This window comes from Natator depressus, chromosome 1 (genome assembly GCF_965152275.1).
Source record: "Natator depressus isolate rNatDep1 chromosome 1, rNatDep2.hap1, whole genome shotgun sequence".
NCBI lineage: Eukaryota > Metazoa > Chordata > Testudines > Cheloniidae > Natator > Natator depressus.
Genome location: NC_134234.1, coordinates 37073927 through 37097806, shown reverse-complemented (window position 1 = coordinate 37097806; position 23880 = coordinate 37073927). Strand labels below are relative to the sequence as shown.

The 23880-nt window shown below is 44.9% G+C and overlaps 1 protein-coding gene across 1 annotated transcript in view; it reads right to left on the bottom strand.

Moving 5' to 3' along the window:
* Positions 1-23694, bottom strand: part of CUL5 (cullin 5) — a 78789-nt gene extending 55095 nt beyond the window's left edge. The window contains exon 1 of the mRNA XM_074957527.1: positions 23656-23694. Within this exon, the coding sequence (XP_074813628.1) occupies positions 23656-23679 (24 nt within the window). The 5' untranslated portion in view covers positions 23680-23694. The remainder of the gene's footprint in view (positions 1-23655) is intronic.
* Between the last annotated feature and the right edge of the window lie 186 nt (positions 23695-23880).

Below are 23880 nucleotides of genomic sequence, written 5' to 3'. Positions count from 1 at the left end.
AATCTCTCTGGTCACTCAACAACAGACGTAAAAGTGGCAATTCTCCAACAAAAAAAACTTCAAAAACAGACTCCAACGTGAAGCTGCAGAACTGGAATTAATTTGCAAACTGGATACCATCAGATTAGACCTGAATAGAGACTGCGAGTGGTTGGGTCATTACAAAACCTAAACTTAATTTCCCCAATACTAATTTCTCCCTATTGTTACTCATACCTTCTTGTCAACTGTCTGTAACGGGTCACTCTCTTACCACTTCAGAAGAGATTTTTCCTCCCTTGGAATCCTGCTGTTAATTGATTTAATTCGTTAGACTGACCTCACACTTGGTAAAGCAACCCCCTATCCTTTCATGTATTTATACCTGCTCCTGTATTTTCACTCCATGCATCCGATGAAGTGGGTTCTAGCCCACAAAAGCTTGTGCCCAAATAAATTTGTTAGTCTCTAAGGTGCCACAAGGACTCCTCGTTGTTTTTATTTGAGAGATGCTCACCTTGCCTTCCCAAAGTGACCATACATTAATACCCTCTCCCCCAATAAGTTGCTATAATTGTCAAAGTTTTGGACATTGGGCAGCCACTTGTAAGGGAACAATAAGGTGTAATAAATGTGGAGGAAATCATTCCTATGAGAACTGTGTAGAAGGGACAGAACCTAAATGCAGCAATCATGAGGGGAAAGCACAGTGCAGAATATAAAGGATGTGCAGTAGCAGAACAAGCTAGAGAAATACATTTAGAATTATTTTTTTGTGTGTCGTAAGCAGAGGCTACCAAAAGGTGTACACTGCAGAAAATAGGAAGAAAAATACTCAGGGAAGAGATGGGCAGCAGAACACATCTCTGGTCAGGGAGGAGAATATGAGAAGAATGGGAGATGATGACTGCTTGTAAATAAAGAGCAGTTTATAGTGTTCATTAGAGAAATAATTAACTGAATCTTGCAGATGGGAAAAAACCTGAAACAATTAAAATCATAGCAAAATCAGCAGAAACATATCTAAAAATAGACAACCTCTCAATAGATCACATTCACATGATTTTAAATGAAAGCAATAATACATCTTAAATAACATGGTCTTAACGATCCTTAGCTGGAATGTGCATAATTTAATAATGCAGTTAAGAAACCCATCTTTGAATTGGCGAAAAAAGCCTAATGTAAAGTTTGTGCAAGAAACATGGGTAGTAAGTAAACCTGTGTTCAATCTACCAGGATTTGGTATGTGTAGGACCCATGAATTGTCACTTACAACCCCACAATGGAACCCATATGGGGCATCATCAATCAATTACAATTACAACCCAAACTCGATGAGGACCACATCCGCAAAGAAATCTTTCCTGAATCACCTCTTCTGGCCTACAGACAACTCCCCGACCTCTACAAGTTCATCATCAGAAGCAAGCTTCCCAGCAACTCAAAGCAGAACCCAGTGATATATCTGCATATCTGTCCTATACATGCCTATCACAAAATGTGGTGTACGTCATCCAGCCCACTAAATGCCCCAACAACAACTACATGAGTGAAACAAGACAATCACTATGCTCTTGGATGAACTCATACAAAAAAAAAAAGATAAAAAAACAAACACTGCATCACCTGTGGGTGAAAGCTTTTCACTAAAGTCATCATTCTTTATCTGAACTCAGTCCTCATCCTTAAGGCTCTGTGTTTGTCACAGAGGTCACGGATTCCATGACATTCTGTGACCTCCGTGACTGCTGCAGCAGCCCCATGCAGCTGGCCCAGGAGCCACCTCAGCAGCTTGGGCAGCCACCCAGCAGCAGGAGTTTGGGTGTGGGAGGCGGGGAGAGGTGGGCGGTGCACTCAGGGCCGCTGCTTACCGGGGCAGGGGCTCCTCCCCCTCAACTCCCCTAACTCCACATGCTGTCTCTGCCGGCAGCCAGGCACCGCCCCCACAGCTCCCACTGGCTGCGGTTCCCAGCCAATGGGAGCTGCAGAACCAGCGCTTGGGGCAAAGCGGAGGCAGCACACAGAGCTAGGGCTGCTGCTTCCCAGGAGCTGGGAAAGGAGCCTGCCCAAGCCCCAACCCCCACGGCGCTTCCCTGGGCTGCAATACCCTCCTCCCCAGCACCTGCGGTGCTTCCCCGAGTCGTCCCCAGTCGTCCCCCATCCCCCCCAGCAGTTTTAGTCAGGGGTATTTTTAGTAAAGTCATGGACTGGTCACGGGCCTGTGAATTTTTGTTTACTGCCTGTGACCTGTCCATGACTTTTACTAAAAATACCTGTGACTAAAACGTAGCCTCACTCATCCTCAAAGGAACCCTGCACAACTCCTTCAAAAGACGAGCCTGGGAGCTTAAATTCATAATTTTGGTAGATATTAAAAATCATGGACTGAATAGAAACACTGGCTTTATGGCTTATTACAACTATCTATAACCCACCAAGCCCGCTCCAGCCTCCAGCTTTCCACCCCCTGATGACTGGAGAGGTGTTAATGGGCCACTTCACCTTGAATAGTCTCTTGAAAAGTGTGTTATCTACTTATGTTAAACAATCTGTTCCACCTTGTATTTCGCTGTGACACAGGACATGGCTACACTTGCAGATGCAGAGTGCTTTGAGTTAAACGAGCCTTCGTAGAGCGCAGTAGGGAAAGCACTGCAATATGTCCACACTGACAGCTACATGCACATTGGCATGGCCACATTAGCATCTTTTGCAACGGCCTCAGAGAGCAGTGCATTGTGGTAGCTATCCCAACATGCAAGTGGCTGCAACGTGCTTTTCAAATGGGGGGTGGGGGTGGAGTGTGACAGGGAGTGTGTTGTGTGTATGTGGGGGGAGAGAAAGTGGGTTTTGGGGGGGAATGAGAGCATGTCAGCATGCTGTCTTATAAGTTCAGAGAGCAGCAGACCGCCCCCTCCCCCCCACCCCTCTCTCACACACAGCATTCCACACTAATGGTTGCTTTGTTTCAGAGCAGATAAGCATGCCGGCTGTCAGAAACAGAGCTTTCAAAGGGCATATCCGTATTCCTACAGTGAGTTCAAAACAATGAGAAGAGTGGCCACTTGACTTAAAGGGATTATGGGACATTTCCGGAGGCTGATCAGAGCGCAGTAATGCAACACCTCGTCCACAGTGACGCCCAGGCGTTTCAGCCAAGGCGCAGCAAGCGTTAATCTTCTTGCCGAGGTGGAGTACCAGGAGTGCTCTAGCCGTAGAATCAGAGCACTCTACGTGCCTTGCCAGCGTGGACAGGTAGTGAGCTAAGGCGCTCGGTGCTGCTTTTATGCACTCTAACTTGCAAGTGTAGCCAAGCCCTCAGACTACATTTCCCAGGGCTTGTCTACTTTGGCAATTTACAGCGCTGCAACTTTCTCGCTCAGGGGTGTGAAAAAAACACCCCCCGGAGTGCAGCAAGTTTCAGGGCTGTAAAGGGCCAGTGTAGACAGTGCACCAGCGCTGGGAGCCGCGCCCCCAGCGCTGGTAGCTACGCCCCTGTGGAAGTGTTTTTTTTAAGAGCGCTGGAAGAGCGAAGACGACTTAAAAACAGGGTGGATAAAAATCAATGATTTTAAAATAAAAAAATTGAATTTTTTAATTTAAATTGGATTTTTTTGATAAAATACTTTTTGAGGAAAAAACTTATCTAAAGATAGTTTTAATTAAGATACATTATAGCTCAAATATCTCATATCATGCAACAGGGATTATAAATTCTAATTCTATAGTATGAGACAATATATTCACGTAATGATTAAGAAAATTTTGTAAATGAGTTCCAACAGTTCATGGATTAGAGACCCAATTTTATGGGGTTCCACAGGCTTCTATACAGATAATTTAGGTTAATCTTTCTATCTACCTAATGGGACTCAGTGCTCAGTCTAGAAGATACCATCAGGGATGCTTAGTTTTGTAGTTCTCAGACTGTGGATTTGTGTCTCCAGAGGTAACATGCCTGTTAACAGCAAAAATGTTTTTAAATAAATAAATTAATATAGAGAGGTGAGAAACAGACCTTAGCTCTATTGTCCCACTGCAAATTTGTGTACACAGAGTCAATCCCTTACTTCTCTCTAAAAGTGCAAAGTTTCAAAAAGTTCAATGAATAGAAGATTGTTGGGGGCGGAATAGATCTGGACAAGGAGAAAAAGTCTGGAGATAAATGTGAGAAGTGAGGGGCGTATGCTTGTTTTGTTAAAATATTATATTTGCTGTTGAAGAAAAAAATCCAGAATACATAACGTTGTTTTAGTTAAATAAAACAATTTAAATGTCTGTCTGGTGATGTTCTCCTCCTAATACAACATGGCAAGAAAATCCTCCAAATATTAATGATTAACCTGTTGAACTGGAGATAGTTCACCTCCCAACGACTTCATAAATATCTGCTTCAATTATCTTTGGTAAACGAAATAACCAAACAATCATTCATTTTCTGATACAGCTGTAAAACTAATCTGAAAAGTTTTCAAAATAAATCACTGTTTCAAAATGTATAGTGTATACCTTCTAAGAATGAAACCTACATCTATCTCTGAGCTTGTGCCACACGCTCTCAAAGAAACTGCGGAACCACCTGATCAACATCCTCTGCAGCAAACAGGGAAAGATAGAGAATGAGCTCTCAAAAATGGATACTCTCGTAAAAAACCAACCTTCCACACAAACTTCCTCGTGGCTGGACTTTACTAAAACTAGACAAGCCATTTACAACACACACTTTGCTTCTCTACAAAAGAAAAAGGACACTAAACTTTCTAAACTACTACATGCCACAAGGGGCCACAGCAATGGTTCCCTCAACCCACCCAGCAATATTGTTAACCTATCCAACTATACGCTTAGCCCAGCAGAAACAGCTGTCCTATCTCGGGGCCTCTCCTTCTGCCCCTCCACCCCCACAAACATGACATAGTTCTGTGGTGACCTAGAATCCTATTTTCGACGTCTCCGACTCAAGGAATATTTCCAACACACCTCTGAACAACATACTAATCCACAGAGACCTCCCTACCAACACAACAAAAAGAAGGATTCTAGGTGGACTCCTCCTGAAGGTCGAGACAGCAGACTGGACTTCTACATAGAGTGCTTCCGCCGACGTGCACGGGCTGAAATTGTGGAAAAGCAGCATCACTTGCCCCACTACCTCAGCCATGCAGAACATAATGCCATCCACAGCCTCAGAAACAACTCTGACATCATAATCAAAAAGGCTGACAAAGGAGGTGCTGTTGTCATCATGAATAGGTCGGAATATGAACAAGAGGCTGCTCGGCAGCTCTCCAACACCACTTTCTACAAGCCATTACCCTCTGATCCCACTGAGAGTCACCAAAAGAAACTACAGCATTTGCTCAAGAAACTCCCTGAAAAAGCACAAGATCAAATCCGCACAGACACTCCCCTGGAACCTCGACCTGGGATATTCTATCTACTACTCAAGATCCATAAACCTGGAAATCCTGGGCGCCCCATCATCTCAGGCATTGGCACCCTGACAGCAGGATTGTCTGGCTATGTAGACTCCCTCCTCAGGCCCTACGCTACCAGCACTCCCAGCTACCACTGACTTCCTGAGGAAACTACAATCCATCGGTGATCTTCCTGATAACACCATCCTGGCCACTATGGATGTAGAAGCCCTCTACACCAACATTCCACACAAAGATGGACTACAAGCCGTCAAGAACACTATCCCCGATAATGTCACGGCTAACCTGGTGGCTGAACTTTGTGACTTTGTCCTTACCCATAACTATTTTACATTTGGGGACAATGTATACCTTCAAATCAGCGGCACTGCTATGGGTACCCGCATGGCCCCACAGTATGCCAACATCTTTATGGATGACTTAGAACAACGCCTCCTCTGCTCTCGTCCCCTAACGCCCCTACTCTACTTGCACTATATTGATGACATCTTCATCATCTGGACCCCTGGAAAAGAAGCCCTTGAGGAATTCCACCATGATTTCAACAATTTCCATCCCACCATCAACCTCAGCCTGGTCCAGTCCACACAAGAGATCCACTTCCTGGACACTACAGTGCTAATAAACGATGGTCACATCAACACCACCTTATACCGGAAACCTACTGACCGCTATTCCTACCTACATGCCTCCAGCTTTCACCCTGACCACACCACACGATCCATCGTCTACAGCCAAGCTCTGCGATACAACCGCATTTGCTCCAACCCCTCAGACAGAGACAAACACCTACAAGATCTCTATCAAGCATTCTTACAACTACAATACCCACCTGCGGAAGTGAAGAAACAGATTGATAGAGCCAGAAGAGTTCCCAGAAGTCACCTACTACAGGACAGGCCTAACAAAGAAAATAACAGAACGCCACTAGCCGTCACCTTCAGCCCCCAACTAAAACCCCTCCAACGCATTATTAAGGATCTACAACCTATCCTGAAGGATGACCCAACACTCTCACAAATCTTGGGAGACAGGCCAGTCCTTGCCTACAGACAGCCCCCCAACCTGAAGCAAATACTCACCAGCAACCACATAACACACAAAAGAACCACTAACCCAGGAACCTATCCTTGCAACAAAGCCCGTTGCCAACTGTGCCCACATATCTATTCAGGGGACAGCATCACGGGGCCTAATGACATCAGCCACACTATCAGAGGCTCGTTCACCTGCACATCTACCAATGTGATATATGCCATCATGTGCCAGCAATGCCCCTCTGCCATGTACGTTGGTCAAACTGGACAGTCTCTACGTAAAAGAATAAATGGACACAAATCAGATGTCAAGAATTACAATATTCATAAACCAGTCAGAGAACACTTCAATCTCTCTGGTCACATGATTACAGACATGAAAGTTGCGATATTACAAGAGAAAAACTTCAAAACCAGACTCCAGCGAGAGACTGTTGAATTGGAATTCATTTGCAAATTCGATTAGGCTTTAATTAACTTAGGCTTGAATAGAGACTGGGAGTGGCTAAGTCATTATGCAAGGTAACCTATTTCCCCTTGTTTTTTCCTACCCCCCCCCCCCCCCCCGTTCCTCAGACGTTCTTGTTAAACCCTGGATTTGTGCTGGAAATGGCCCACCTTGATTATCATACACATTGTAAGGAGAGTGATCACTTTAGATAAGCTATTACCAACAGGAGAATGGGTTTGGGGGGGGGGGGGGGAGGAGAAAACCTGGATTTGTGCTGGAAATGGCCCAACATGATTATCATACACATTGTAAGGAGAGTGATCACTTTAGATAAGCTATTACCAGCAGGAGAGCGGGGTGGGGGGAGAGAAAACCTTTTGTAGTGGTAAACATCCATTTTTTCATGGTTTGTATGTATAAGAACATCATCTGTATTTTCCACAGTATTCATTCGATGAAGTGAGCTGTAGCTCATGAAAGCTTATGCTCAAATAAATTGGTTAGTCTCTAAGGTGCCACAAGTACTCCTTTTCTTTTTGAGTTGTGAAGAATATGTATTAAGGTTATAAAAACCAACAAGAATGCATTTTTATGTAGAAATCCATGATTAAATTGAGTCTTCCTGACTAGTGATTTAAATCAACTCCCCCCTGGACTGACCAGACCACAGAGAGGACTTATTTGTAAGCCCCTTCATTTTCAGTTAAACCGATTTTTACTGAAAAATTCCTGGGTTTTACAAAAAGTATTATTCAGTTTTTTCCCATTTTCACCCTACTTGTGTATCATTCAAATATATAAAAAATAACTTGTTTTATTAGGAAAATACAATACATTGCATGAGCTATATATATTACAGTAATATATTAAGTCTGTGTGTACATGCAAAACTGCCTGTTGAAGTAAGGCTATGTATTAGTCTAGACCAGGGGTTCCCATACTTGGTTCGTGGCTTGTTCAGGGTAAGCCCTTGGCGGGCTGTGAGACGCTTTGTTTACCTAAGCGTCTTCAGGTACGGCCACTCACAGCTCCCATTGGGCAGGAACAGCAAACCGCAGCCACTGGAAGCTGCGAGTGGCCATACTTGCGAACGCTCAGGTAAACAGAGCGTCTCACAGCCCACCAGGGACTTGCCCTGAACAAGCCACAAACCAAGTTTGGGAACCCGGTCTAGAAGATACTGCAATAAACAGGAACGCATGCAAACTCTAAGTATGTCCTCATCTGAACGTACTGATAAATCTCTCGCCCACCAAGTACACATCTCAAGTTTCTAACATACAATGGTTTAAAGATTTGACACACTAAAATGGAAAGAAAACAAAAGTCTGTATCAGAATACGTTTCAGAACACAAGGAAGTATTCGAAAGTTTTAAAAAACAAAAACAGGAGAAAAAGCTAAAATTGAATGTATGCGCTGCAAACAGTGTGGCCCAATTATTAAATGTAAATATTTACAGGCTAATAGTTCTAAGTCTACAACAGTAAACTGTTTATTCAAATAAAGTTTTATCTGGGGATCAGAGATATATTTCTCTTAAACTCAGAAGTGGCATGTTTTGAGTTCTGTTTTAGTTCTGCAGCAAACCACATTGATAAACTGAATTCAAAGCGTTAATCTACTAATTTTTCCCATTGTCCACCAAAATAGACTGCGATATTTACCCAGAAAAATTAATATTTTTGCACTGATTTTCATCTGTTTTTGTTGCTGTGGTAATAAACACTGATAAATTCTTAGGAAAAAGTTAAATAAAATAAAAACTGAAAACGAAGGGCCCTACGTATTTGTCATTCTTTTCCCACCTGGCGATTGTGCCACCACAGAAAGCATCCATCTGAGACAAATCCAGGTGATCTTATCCACAAGATAGAGAAAAAAGGTAAATTTAAAAAATAAGTAAGCATCTTTCACTGTGATACATTTAAGGAATCTTGCTAATGAAATTTTGACTTTCCTTTCCTCCCAGCATTCACATACTACATTAAAACACAATAATTGCATTTCAACAATACCAATATCCGCTGTCTGAAGAGGCACTGAATACCAGGCATAACATGTACCAATTTTAGACTCTCTCTCTTCACTACATATTGCCTACACAATGCTCTATGAACAAGTTTCCTTTTTCTTAACGAAATCCTACGCCCTGTAAATGGTTATAACAGAAAAGAATAAATGAGTAGAGACTGATGCAAGAAGTATTCTTCCAGTGGAAGTTAAACTATAGTGCAGTGGTAGACAAGTTCACATATCATCAGAATGAGAATACATACTTGCTTTTTGTCAGAGTAACAAAGCTGACTAACTTTACAAACAAAATATAACCGTAGAACAAACATTTGTATAACTAGGCTTGGAAGGATTATATTTTTATCAATAACTGTGAGTAATCGATTTCACTGTACACAAATCGATCTGAAATATTTCCATCGATAAATGAAATTTACAAATAGATAAAGTTAGAAAAATGCTACTTGAGATCCTATTAGACTTTGATATAAAGATATTTACTTTGTATATTTTGATATTTGATGCTGACAACTTGTGTTTGAACAGTTCTAATGCTTTAAGTTTTTGAATCTCACCCCAGTCTACACTAGGAGTTGAGGTCGAATTTAGCAGTGTTAAATCAATTTAACCCTGCACCCGTCCACACAATGAAGCCCCCCCCCCTTTTTTTTTTTTTAACTTAAAAGGCTCTTAAAATCGATTTCTTTACTCCACCCCTGACAAGGGGATTAGTGCTGAAATCGCTCTTGCTGGGTCAAATTTGGGGTACTGTGGACCCAGTTAGACAGTATTGGCCTCCAGGAGCTATCCCAGAGTGCTCCATTGTGACCGTTCTGGACAGCACTCTCAATTCAGATGCACGGGCCAGGTAGACAGGAAAAGGCCCGCGAATTTTTGAATTTCATTTCCTGTTTGGTCAGCGTGGCAAACTGCAGGTTGAATGCAGAGCTCATCAGCAGAGGTGACCATGATGGAGTCCCAGAATTGCAAAAGAGCTCCAGCATGGACCGAACGGGAGGTACGGGATTTGATCGCTGTATGGGAAGAGGAATCCATGCTATCAGAACTCCGTTCCAGTTTTTGAAATGCCAAAACATTTGTCAAAATCTCCCAGGGCATGAAGGACAGAGGCCATAACAAGGACCAGAAGCAGTGCCGCGTGAAACTTAAGGAGCTGAGGCAAGCCTAACAGAAGACCAGAGGGGCAAACGGCCGCTCCGGGTCAGAGCCCCAAACATGCCGCTTCTATGATGAGCTGCATGCCATTTTAGGGGGTTCAGCCACCACTACCCCAACCATGTTGTTTGACTCCCTCAATGGAGATGGAGGCAACACGGAAGCAGGTTTTGGGGACGAGGAAGATGATGAGATTGTAGATAGCTCACAGCAAGGAAGCGGAGAAACCAGTTTTCCCGACAGCCAGGAACTGTTTCTCACCCTGGACCTGGAGCCAGTACCCCCCGAACCCACCCACAGCTGCCTCCCGGACCCGCCAGGCAGAAAAGGGACCTCTGGTGAGCGTACCTTTTTAAATAGAATACATGGTTTAAAAGCAAGCGTGTTTAATGATTAAGTTGCCCTGGCATTCACGGCCAGTACAGCTACTGGAAAAGTCTGTTAACGTGTCTGGGGATGGAGCGGAAATCCTCCAGGGACATCTCCATAAAGCTCTCCTAGATGTACTCCCAAAGCCTTTGCAAAAGGTTTCTGGGGAGGGCAGCCTTATTCCGTCCACCATGGTAGGACACTTTACCACACCAGGCCAGTAGCACATAGTCGGGAATCACTGCAGAACAAAGCATTGCAGTGTATGTTTGCTGGTGTTCAAACAACATCCGTTCTTTATCTCACTGTGTTATCCTCAGGAGAATGATATCATTCATGGTCAGCTGGTTGAAACAGGGTGTTTTTCTTAAGGGGACATTCAGAGGTGCCCGTTCCTGCTGGGCTGTTTGCCTGTGGCTGAACAGAAATGTTCCCTGCTGTTAGCCGGGGGAGAGGGGGAAGGGTTAGCCATGTGGTGAAGGGGAAGCAAAATGCGACCTTGTAACGAAAGCACATGTGCTATGTATGTAATGTTAACAGCAAGGTTTACCGTGAAAGAGTGTACCCATTGTTCTATAAAATGTGTCTTTTTAAATACCATTGTCCCTTTTTTTTTCTCCACCAGCTGCATGTGTTTCAAGGATCACAGGATCTTCTCCTTCCCAGAGGCTAGCGAAGATTAGAAGGCAAAAAACCGCACTCACGATGAAATGTTCTCTGACCTCATGCTGTCCTCCCACACTGACAGAGCACAGACGAATGCGTGGAGGCAGGCAATGTCAGGGTGCAGGAAAGCATAAAATGACCAGGAGGAGAGGTGGCGGGCTGAAGAGAGGGCTGAAGCTGATAGGTGGCGGCAGCATGATGAGAAGAGGCATGATTCAATGCTGAGGCTGCTGGAGGATCAAACTAATATTCTCCAGTGTATGGTTGAGCTGCAGGAAAGGCAGCAGGAGCACAGACCGCTGCTACAGCCCCTGTGTAACCAACCGCCCTCCTCCCCAAGTTCCATAGCCTCCTCACCCAGAACGCCCAAGAACGCGGTGGGGGGGGGGCGCCCCTCCGACCACCCAGCCACTCCACCCCAGAGGATTGCCCAAGCAACAGAAGGCTGGCATTCAATAAGTTCTAAAGTTTTAAACTTTTAAAGTGCTGTGTGGCCTTGTCCTTCCCTCCTCCACCACCCCTCCCGGGCTACCTTGGCAGTTATCCACCTATTTGTGTGATGAATTAATAAAAAATGCATGAATGTGAAGCAACAATGACTTTATTGCCTCTGCAAGCAGTGATCGAAGGGAGGATGGGAGGGTGGTTAGCTTACAGGGAAGTAGAGTGAACCAAGGGGCGGGGGGTTTCATCAAGGAGAAACAAACAGAATTTTCACACCGAAGCCTGGCCAGTCATGAAACTGGTTTTCAAAGCTTCTCTGATGTGCACCGTGCCCTCCTGTGCTCTTCTAACCGCCCTGGTGTCTGGCTGCGCGTAACCAGCAGCCAGGTGATTTGCCTCAACCTCCCACCCCACCATAAACGTCTCCCCCTTACTCTCACAGATATCGTAAAGCGCACAGCAAGCAGTAACAACAATGGGAATGTTGGTTGGGCTGAGGTCTAACGAAGTCAGTAAACTGCGCCAGCACGCTTTTAAACGTCCAAATGCACATTCTACCACCATTCTGCACTTGCTCAGCCTCTAGCTGAACAGCTCCTGACTACTATCCAGGCTGCCTGTGTATGGCTTCATGAGCCATGGCATTAAGGGGTAGGCTGAGTCCCCAAGGATAACAATAGGCATTTCAACATTCCCAACAGTTATCTTCTGGTCTGGGAAGTAAATCCCTACCTGCAGCCGTTTAAACAGACCAGAGTTCCTGAAGACGCGAGCGTCATGTACCTTTCCTGGCCATCCCACGTTGATGTTGGTGAAACGTCCCTTGTGATCCACCAGTGCTTGCAGCACTATTGAAAAGTACCCCTTGCAGTTTATGTACTCACTGGCTTGGTGCTCCGGTGCCAAGATAGGGATATGGGTTCCGTCTATGGCCCCACCACAAGTTAGGGAATCCCACTGCAGCAAAGCCATCCACTATGACCTGCACGTTTCCCAGGGTCACTACCCTTGATATCAGCAGATCTTTGATTGCGTTGGCTACTTGCATCACAGCAGCCGCCACAGTAGATTTGCCCACTCCAAATTGATTCCCGACTGACTGGTAGCTATCTGGCGTTGCAAGCTTCCACAGGGCTATTGCCACTCACTTCTCAACTGTGAGGGCTGCTCTCATCTTGGTATTCTTGCGCTTCAGGGCAGGGGAAAGCAAGTCACAAAGTTCCATGGAAGTGCCCTTACGCATGCAAAAGTTTCGCAATCACTGGGAATCATCCCAGACCTGCAACACAATGCGGTCCCACCAGTCTGTGCTTGTTTCCCAAGCCCAGAATCGGCATTCCACCGCATGAACCTGCCCCATTAGCACCATGATGCCCACATTGCCAGGGCCCGTGCTTTGAGAGAAGTCCGTGTCCATGTCCTCATCACTTTCGTCACCGCGCTGACGTCGCCTACTCACCCGGTTTCGGTTTGCCAGGTTCTGGTGCCGCATATACTGCTGGATAATGTGCGTGGTGTTTAATGTGCTCCTAATTGCCAAAGTGATCTGAGCAGGCTCCAAGCTTGCCGTGGTATGGTGTCTGCACAGAAAAAAGGCGCGGAACGATTGTCTGCCATTGCTCTGACAGAGGGAGGGGCGACTGACGACATGGCTTACAGGATTGGCTTACAGGGAATTAAAATCAACAAAGGGGGTGGCTTTACATCAAGGAGAAACAAAAACAACTGTCACACAGAATGGCCCCCTCAAGGATTGAACTCAAAACCCTGGGTTTAGCAGGCCAATGCTCAACCCACTGACCTATCCCTCCCCCTGGTATTTCAGGCAGGACTGAATCTCCATTAAACTTTTCAAGGTGCCCCTGACAGATCTCACCAAAATGACTGTCGGACGTTGATTTCACAGAGGGAGGGAGGGAGGGAAGGAAAGGGGAGCAAATGAATACAAAACAAATCTGGTCTATTTCTTGTTTCAATCCACTCCATCTATCTTTTACATCTTTGGCTGGCAGCAGACGGTGCAGTAGGACTGCTAGCCATCCTCATCTCCTGCCTGCTCGCCAGAAGCCAGCAGGACTAAAGAGAACGACCTGGTCAAGTCACTCCTATTTTAGTCCCTGCGCCCATGTCTGCCCAGGCGCTCCTGACCGACCTTACCGAGGTGGCCAGGAGCACCTCAGACATGATGACAATGGTTATCAGGCCTCTTGCACCATCTGCTGCCACAAGGCAATAGGCCGCTGCTGTGTAGCAATGTAGTACCGCGTCTGCCAGCACCCAGGAGACGTACGGTGACAGTGAGCTGAGCGGGCTCCATGCTTGCTGTGGTATGGCGTCTGCACACGTAACTCAGGAAAAAAGGCATGAAACGATTGTCTGCCATTGCCTTCACAGAGGGAGGGAGGGAGGGCCTGACGACATGTACCCAGAACCACTTGCGACAATGTTTTTGCCCCATTAGGCATTGGGATCTCAACCCAGAATTCCAATGGGCGGTGGAGACTGCGGGAACTGTGGGATAGCTACCCACAGTGCAACGCTCCGGAAGTCGACGCTAGCCTCGGTACTGTGGAAGCACTCCACCGAGTTAATGCACTCAGAACATTGTGTGTGGGGACACACACAATCGACTATTAAAAAACGATTTCTAAAAAAAGACTTCTATAACTTTGACCTAATTTCATAGGGTAGACATACCCTCAGTATCTACGGTCATTAAATAATTGTCTGACCCCCCCCACCTCCCATAATTTATATAAATATTAATAGCTTAAAATTATCCTTTGACATTATAAAAAAAATCAAACTCTGCCAAGTCTATGTATAACATATAAAATTATATTTTGTACAAAATGCATACAGATAATGTCTGAACAATCCTTACAGTTGTAGTTATCTTCCAAAATAACCTCTATTTCTTCAAAAATATATTCTGCTTTAGGATGGGGATTCTGACTCCACCATATATTCACTTCCCTCTCTGCACAGGTTTTCACCACTTTTTTTCCCCAAGAGAAAGTTGACAAAAATACTATATGACCTTCACCCTCTTTTCAGCTCGTCTTTCCTTCCCTTCCTACAACTCTCATCTCCTTCTACCGTCACAGACACAATTTTCTCCTCTGCTCTCCACCTCTAACATCATCCTACTTGCCCTACTGACCCCAGCACATCAAGTAATCTGATTCCTTTGTGCCCACTCTCATGCTCTCCTTTACTCTTCTGCTTTCCCTGCTCTAGTCTCTGCCACCCTAAAAAACAAAACACACACCCTTGACCCCACATGCCTCTGCAGCTACTCCCCCATCTCCCTTCCATCTCTAAGCTCAGAGTGTGCTGTCTACATTCACTGTGTGGAGTTCCTCTCCTCCAATTCCATCCTAGCCCTTTTCAATCTGGCCAAGATATGCAGTTAAGGTTGCCCATGCAACCTTAACTCTGCTCTCTTTCAGCAATGTCCCAGTACACATTGTTAACACAAACAAAAATGTATGACTAAGTGTTTTCAGAGCATTAGCTACACCTTTGCAAATATAAATTTCCATAATTTAGGGCCCATTTCTACAAGTCTTGAACTTAAATGGACTGCTCACATGAGTAAAGATCACTCAAGAGACGTGTGAAAGATTGGGCTCCTTGGAACGGAGGCCTGTCATTCTTGTTTGTCTATAAAGTACCATGCATATCTTTCTATTATTATTATTACAAACACTGTAAACTAACCAATGTTGTTAATCAAACAAGCTACATTTCTGAATCACAAAAACAGTGATTTGTACGAGAAGACCCAACGGAAAATAAAACTGTCATGCATCTTGGGGGGGGGGGGGGGGGGGGGGGAAAGGACGACATACCTTTACTCTGCCAACCCCACAGTTCCTGAAATATACTTTACTTCCTTTTACAACCCATTCACTCTCACCCATTGGATTCCATCTAACACTATTAAAAGACAAAAAGGAATGTTTGCACAGGTAACTTTCACTTTCATTTCCCGCTTCTCAGAAGTCTGAGTTTTCCCCCAACTCAACATTCTGCAACAGGACGACACACTACCAAGCAACTGTAACTCTTCCTTAATGTAGTGAGGTTTTTTTTTTTTTTTTTTTTTTTACACTGAATAGTAGGCTCTTTGGGGCAAGGCTGTTTCTTACTGCTTGTTGTAGAACGTCTAGCACAATGGGGCCTTGATCTCAGCTGGGGTTCAGGCACTACTGTAATACAATAAAAGAAAATGAGACACTTTATACTGAGAGCATACCCACTCATCTCAATTATTTTTGTAGCTAGTACTACATTTCCCTCACACTTCTTACTTCATTTTCCTTAACTTTAATGTTGCATGCAGTGTTGTTGTAGCCATGTTGGTCCCAGGATATGAGAGAGACAAGGAAACATATTTGTAACTACTGAACACCAAAAACCATGGATTTAAAAGAGAGACTGATTTCATGGCCCATTAGGACAACTTACTACTAGGGCTGTCAAGCGATTAAAAAAATTAATTGTGATTAATCACACTGTTAAACAACAATAGAACACCATTTATTTTTTTATTTTTGGGGGATGTTTCCTACATTTTCAAATATATTGATTTCACTTACAACACAGAATACAAAGTGTACAGTGATCATTTTATATTTATTTTTTATTACCAATATTTTCACTGTAAAAAAGAAAATAATTGTATTCTTCAATTCACCTCATACAAGTACTGTAGTGCAAGCTCTTTATCGTGAAAGTTGAACTTACAAATGTAGAATTATGTACAAAAAAACTGCATTCAAAGATAAAACAATATAAAACTTTAGAGCCTACAAGTCCACTCAGTCCTACTTCTTGGTCAGCCAATCACTCAGACAAACAAGGTTGGTTACAATTTGCAGGAAATAATGCTGCTTGTTTACAATGTCACCTGAAAGCGAGAACAGCCATTTGCATGGCACTGTTGTAGCTGGCATTGCAAGATATTTACGTTCCAGGTGCTTTAAAGATTCATTCAAAGATTCCTGCTTCAACCACCATGCCAGAGGACATGCTTCCATGCTGATGATGGGTTCTGCTTGATAACGATCCAAAGCAGTGCGGACCGACGCATGTTATTTTCATCATCTGAGTCAGATGCCACCAGCAGAGGGTTGAGATTTTCTTTTTTGGTGGTTTGGGTTCTGTAGTTTCCACATCAGAGAGTTGCTCTTTTAAGACTTCTGAAAGCATGCTCCATACCTCATCTCTCTCAGATTTTGGACAGCACTTCAGATTCTTAAACGTTGGGTCAAGTGCTGTAGTATTTTTTGAAATCTCATATTGGTACCTTCTTTGCGTTTTGTCAAATCTGCTGTGAAAATGATCTTAAAATGAACATGTGCTGGGTCATCATCTGAGACTGCTATAACATGAAATATATGCAGAATGTGGATAAAACAGAGCAGGAGACTTACAATTCTCCTCCCAAGGAGTACAGTCACAAAATTAATGGATGCTTTTTTTTTTTTTTAATAAGCATCATCAGCATGGAAGCTTGTCCCCTGGAATGGTGGCCAAAGCATGGAAGGAGCATATGAATGTTTAGCATATCTGGCATGTAAATACCATGCAACACCGACTACAAAAGTGTGATGCGAATGCCCGTTCTCACTTTCAGGTGACATTGTAAGTAAGAAGCATGGAGCAATATCTCCCATCAACGTATGTTTACTTGTTTGTCTGAGTGATTGGCAGAAGGAGGAGGACTGAGTGGACTTGTAGGCTCTAAAAGTTTTACACTGTTTTGGTTTTGAGTGCAGTTATGTAACCAAAAAAAATAAAAATCTACATTTGTAAGTTGCATTTTCACAATAAAAAATTTGCACTTCAGTACTTGTATGAGGTGAATTAAAAAATTCAATTTCTTTTATCATTTTTACAGTGCAAATATTTGTAATCAAAAATAAATATCAAGTGAGCACTGTGCACTTTGTATTCTGTGTTGTAATTGAAATCAATATTGAAAATGTAGAAAAACATCCAAAAATATTTAATACATTGCAATTGATATTCTATTGTTAATCGTAATTAGTCTTTTTTTTAGTTAATCGTGTGAGTTAACTGTGATTAACTGACAGCCCTACTTACTACATACCCTGCTATCTACTAATCTTCCATTGTTCTAGAACTGTAGGGGTGTTAGTTGCCAATTTCATTTTAAGTGGTCTTGCACAGTACTGGTTCTCACCTGGGGGGGGGGGGGGGGTTGTCCACAAGCAGGTTTTAGGGGGTCTGACAAAATAAACCAAGTATCAACCCCAGGCAGTGGAACTGAGGGAGGGAGCGCCACCTCCACCCCCGACTCACTTCAGCAGGTCACCCAGCCTGTCTGGGTTTAGAGGGGTGCAACCAAAAATTGAAGGATCACGGCAGAAGAGAGATCTTCCCCAGCCATCAGAAGGGATTGCCGCACAGCCACTGACTCCACGAGCAGGCAGCAGCTAGCCAAGGAGACACACCACAGCTCTGCCCTGCTACATCAGCACTTCAGGGATCAGGGCCAAATGGAAGGCAGAAATCTGCGGGGCATGTGACGCCTCTATGCATCGCCTCTGATTGTGGGTCCGCAGGTTCGTCTATTTAAGTTTAGGGGTCCTTGGGTAAAAAAAGGTTGAGAACCACTGGCCTACAACATGTGTGAACCCTTTTTGCTTAACAATCTATCCCACCTTGTATTTAGCTTGGACACTCTAGTTTCCTTCCTTCTGCAGACCTGAGGAAGAGCTGTGTGAAGCTCAAAAGCTTGCTCCTTCCACCAACTGAGGTTGGTCCAATAAAAGATATTACCTCACCCGCCTTGTCTCTAACTTTAACATGTATGTTACTGTGCTGATCTTATATACTAGCTCCTGGATGTCAAATATGTGTCCTAAAGGGTGATTAAATCCAACTCTCACATCAACTTCAAATTTAGCATGCAATTTGACCAACCTCTACTGTCTGGCAGCTCTCACACTTGGTGCTGTGACTGCAGTGCAGTTACTACTGAATACTGAGCAACTATGGACAAGCCGAAGAATGGGGCTTTATCAACAGATATTGAGGGTTAGGCAATGTTAATGACAAGAAGGCCTCCACTATACAACTGCAATTGGCATATATGCCTTGCTGACATTTTAAGGAAGTCCTATTACGAAATAGCCAAGACGAGACACCCAAAATATGCAGCTGGAAATATTTACTGTGAGTTATAGAGATCAAAACTAGCTGGTATATTGCAGGTTGCCAGGGATGGGAGGTTGGAGAAGAATGGTTGAAATAAAAGGTAAATGGGATAAGATACAGGATTTAAACAGGGAAAGGGGGGAAAAAAAGGAGTAGGTTTCCTACAGAAGCCGGACTAAGCTTATGCCCCAATCCCTAACGAAATCTGCAAGGGTTTACTTGCACTTGCATGCAGCCCCGTTCACTCCAATGAGACTCTACATAGATACAAGGTTCTGTCCACATGGATCCAATTGCACAATCAGGGACCATATTTTCTTGCTCCCAGTGCCACCAAGGGCTCTGAGGAGACCACAGTATTGATATACTGTGATATCTGAATGAAAACCATGGATTTTAACATCCCTGAACTTTGGGAGATCAAAATCCTGTTATGTATTAAGCCTTTCTCTACTTCAGAGTTCCAGAAAGCAAGTATGAGATCCCTGCACTAGTTTGAGCATCTTTACTAACTTTTGTAATGCAGTCATTTACAGAGTAGCAAATATACTTCTGAAATAACCACATAATTCATGTAAGTCTCATAACAGCTCCAGTTTTATGCGATGAGCTCTAGAAATATTTAAATACAGACACAAGGAACTGTCCCCTGCAACCTGAGGCCTATGATAGAGGAGTGTAGCACCACTACAGTTAAGGCAGAGACCATCTTAGGCCTGGCCTATACGCTGCCCATCGATCCAGCGCATAATGTAGACAAGCCCTTACTGTTTAGAGCACTTATCAAAATCAGTTTGTTAAAATCCACACACATATTGAGATTGCCTTGAAATTTGCTGTGCCTCATCACGGTCCAGGGGAGGACTAGTTGACCAAAGTTGAGGTTGTTTGAGCAAACTGTTTTCAAAACACAACATCCCTTTAAAAAAAAATTCATGTGATATCAAAATGTTACTATTCTTCATTTTTGGGGCGAATGAAGGTGCATATCTGAGGCTCAAATTATTGTACTGATCCATTCCAAACTGACATCACCCAGTCAGGTTTCAACTCAGCAACTGTCAAGGCATCCACTGCCCCCGTGGGGAAGCCATATTTCATTTCACTTCACTTCCCAAGCAAATAGAGAACCATGGGGAAAGTGCACAAGGAATGAGAGGGAAACTCATAGGCCTTGTATTTACTAGGATAAAGGTACAGTTTAGTGAACAGAAGCTACCTAAATCTGACCTACACTCAACCACTTGGCCGTCTCCCTCTTCTAAGTAGACTAGCCAGATGTTAACACCTTTTCTTTCTAATCCTAAATATTACCTATGGGACAACACCTTCAGTTATTACTTATTTGTATAGCAGTAGTATCGGATGTGGGCCACCAAACGGTTAGAACTCCCCAAAACCTCAATGTAGCAGAGAGGACAGAAAGGATACACAACAATGCGTGAACACGAGTTCGGATACGGGGTTCTACTGAGAATTGAGAATATGCAAGAGAGTTAGAATCTGGTGAAACTCGTATTCCCGTGTTTTCTGGACACGCCTAGTGGAATGCCAGGATGTGGAGGTGAGTGATAACAAAGCTAGCGCTTCTGCAATTCCCGCATACCACAACCCTCTGCCCCACCCAAAAAGAAAGGGGGTGAAATATTAAGCTACGTCTACATTAGCACTTTTGTCGGTATAACTTAGGTAGCTCAAGGTTGTGAAAAAAAACACCAACAGAAGCGCTGGTCTGGACAGCACTATGCCTGCAGGAGACGCTCTCCCACCAACATAGCTACCACCGATCGTGATGATTTTATTACATCTCCCATTGGCATAGAGTGGCTACATAAGCAATCTTCTATTGGTACAGCTGTGCCGGAGTAATTTCGCTAGTGTAGACCCGGCCTAAGTTTAACTCTGTATTGTAGAGTTTTCAGATGGTTGAAGTATAGATACATTTTATATTCTGAAAGGATATGAGACACTGCCAGTCATCCTGAATTTTGTGTTAATATGCTTTAAGTGTAGTAGTTTTTTAAGCCTCAAGAACTGGGAGTCAAGAGTGTTTCTATTCCCAGGTCTCACTGGACTGCTGTATGGTTTCCTGAAAGTCGATCTCTATCATAGTTTCTCCTTTAGTAAAAAGGGTTCATATTTATGTGTCTTTGTACAGCGCTTTGAGATGTTCTGATGGAAAAGGCAAACTAGCATTCAATTACTACTAACTTAATTATCTAAAAGCTTTATAGACATCACCAAGTTATCTACCAGGCATCTATATCTATATTATCTGTGGTGAGCCTGCACCTTTGTATATTTAACATGTGATTATAAACACTTTTTCAAAACCAGTTTTGCAGATATCACCATTCTGCAACTAACAAAATCAGGGCCTTACACTGCACTCTCCCACAACTGTAGGAATTATTTTCTAGAAGATTTAAAGTGAAATACTATCAACTCTGAGATGCTAAACTTTCTTACATCTGTTTGTAAAACCATGTAATTAATGTTTTCCCAAAGCAAATGTCAATCTATCCAAAATCCCTAAACATACTATAAATAACAACACAATACACACAGTGATGGAGTAAAACATGACCAAATAGGTAGGCTGTTTGGACCTAGCATTCTGAAATAGGATTCCTTCAAATAATCATACTGCATCCCCATTTCCCCCTCTTGGGCATTTTGTTTCGTAGCAACACATACTGGTTTTGGAACTCTGCAATTTTAACTGATAAGGGCTATTGCTCCTTGGGGAATTCTGCACACACAAATTCTTGTCTCCCGCAGATTTCTTTGCTTCCCCACAGAAAAATGACTCTCTGACAGGGAAGCTGCAACAGCAGTCACACACCACTCTCTAGCAGCACAGGTACATTGTTTAGGGTATCCGGAACAGCTAGTGGAGAGGTAAATCACTGCAGCCAGTGGCTCGTACCCTGAGCCAGGATCAGCTGCTAGTCCTGGCTGGGCTGGAGGCAGGAGAGAACTGGACTTCCTCTTCCCCTGCAAGGAGTGGCTGGGGCTGTGTTAGACCCACTCCCAGAAACCTCCCCCAGCTGCAGGAAGCTCAGCATCCTCCCCTGCTTCCTGCCCCCATCGCTCCTCAGCTGCCAGGAGCTGCTGCCCCATTTGCCCAACCCCCTACCCATACCGGACCTCCCATACTCAGACACCCCCAAGTCTCACCCCGTACACCCAGAACCCCCCTAGTCCTCCATACCTAAACCCCACCACACTGAAGCTCAACCCTGCATCTGGAGCCCCCTGCACCCAGACCTCCTGTCTCTGTACCCCCACCCCTGCACCCAGACCACCCCCCACTGAGCTCCCTGTATTCAAACCCCCACCCTGATGAGCCCTACCCCCGAGCCCCCACGCCACTGACCCCCACTAGCTGCTCCCAGACCCCCATCCCATCAAGCCCCACTCCCCTTGCACCCAGGCCCCCTGCTGAGACCCCCACACCCAGACCCCTCCACTGAGCCCCAACCACCTTCACCAGGAAGCCTCAGCAGAGGGGCTTGCCTCTTCACCCAGAACCACCCCCCAACAAGCCTCTGTGCATCCCAATCCCCCCACACCTAGACCCCCCATTGAGCTGCCTACACCCAAATTGTGCCACACAGAATCCTCTCACCCCACACCTGGATCCCCCCAAACTTAGATCCTGCCTCAGTGAGCCTGCCTGCCCCACACCTGGTGCACCTGGCACAGAGGGGCAAGGCCCCAGGGTGTTTTTGGGGCAGGTCCAGGCCTTGTGCTGTGTCAAGGTCAGGTGCAGCCTCCCCACTGAGTCTGTAACCCTGGGGGCTGCAGGATCATCTCCCACCTTCATGCAGCCACTGGCCTGTGCTGCCCACTGCCGTGCTGGAACCCCTGCATATATTTATTAATAAAACTTGCAGAATTTTAAAATATTGTGCGCAGAATGCCCTCCGGAGTAATATGTCAACGTTCAGATGTTTATCATCATATACCAAAAATTTATGGAAACACTAGATTATGTAAAAAAAGCTGCTTAAATAAGTGGTACATGTTCAGTGTTTTTTTCCTTCCAGGTAAATTGCACCCATCAGATTTTGAACATGGTGGTAATGCAAGCAATATTTATTCACTGTACAATCATTTAAAACTCTGTTTATCCTAAAAATCATTGCGTTTCTAGTTTCTCTGTTAATGCAGAAATGGATGAAACAGTGTCCTGTCTAAAATATGGGGTTCAGAGTAGCAGTCGTGTTAGTCTGTATCTGCAAAAAGAAAAGGAGGACTTGTGGCACATTAGAGACTAACCAATTTATTTGAGCATAAGCTTTCGTGAGCTATGCTCAAATAAATTTGTTAGTCTCTAAGGTGCCACAAGTCCTCCTTTTCTTTTTGCTGTCTAAAATATGTTACCGTATACTTTCCCCACGCTTATTTGATCGGGGGAGGGGGGGAGGTGTGTGATATTTGGAGACAGGTTAGACTGTGTGAAGTTTAGTACTGGAGGGAGGGGGGAAGAGAAGAGAGACCCGTGTCTCTCGAGCCCAGACAGCCACCAGCACAGGGTAAAATGAAGGTTTGTTATAAACCCTCCCCCTCACAATATTACAACATACTGGATACCACAACTTCAGAGACAAGCCCTTCAGGTCCCTGTCTCCGCACAGCCCCTGTCCCTCCCGCCCTCAGCACTGCCCCCCTTCTCATCTACTCCCCCTTTTCTCCCTACACCCCCTCCCCCACATTTCCCCTGCCCGGCCGCCGCGCTCACCCACCTCCCCCGCCCCACAGTGACGGGCCCTGGGGGCCACCAGGAGCAGCCCCCAGGCCCCGCCGCCACCGGCAGACGGGACTCGGGTCGCCCGCGTCCTCCCACCAGGCCCTGCCCGGGCAGCGGGCCTGGGTCGCACCTTTAAGAGATTAGACGTCGCCATGTTCCCCCCGCAGGGGCCCCTCCGGGCCGGCGGCGGCTCCTCGCTCCGGGCGCGGGCTCCCGGCCGCTCCGCTTCACATGGCCCCGCGCTCCCGCCGGCCGGACCCGCCGCCGCAGCGGACGGGGCTTCGCTCGGGACAAGGCCGGGCGGAGACTCGGGGCTGCGGCCGGCTCGATGCTCCCCACGCAGCCGCCGCTCAGC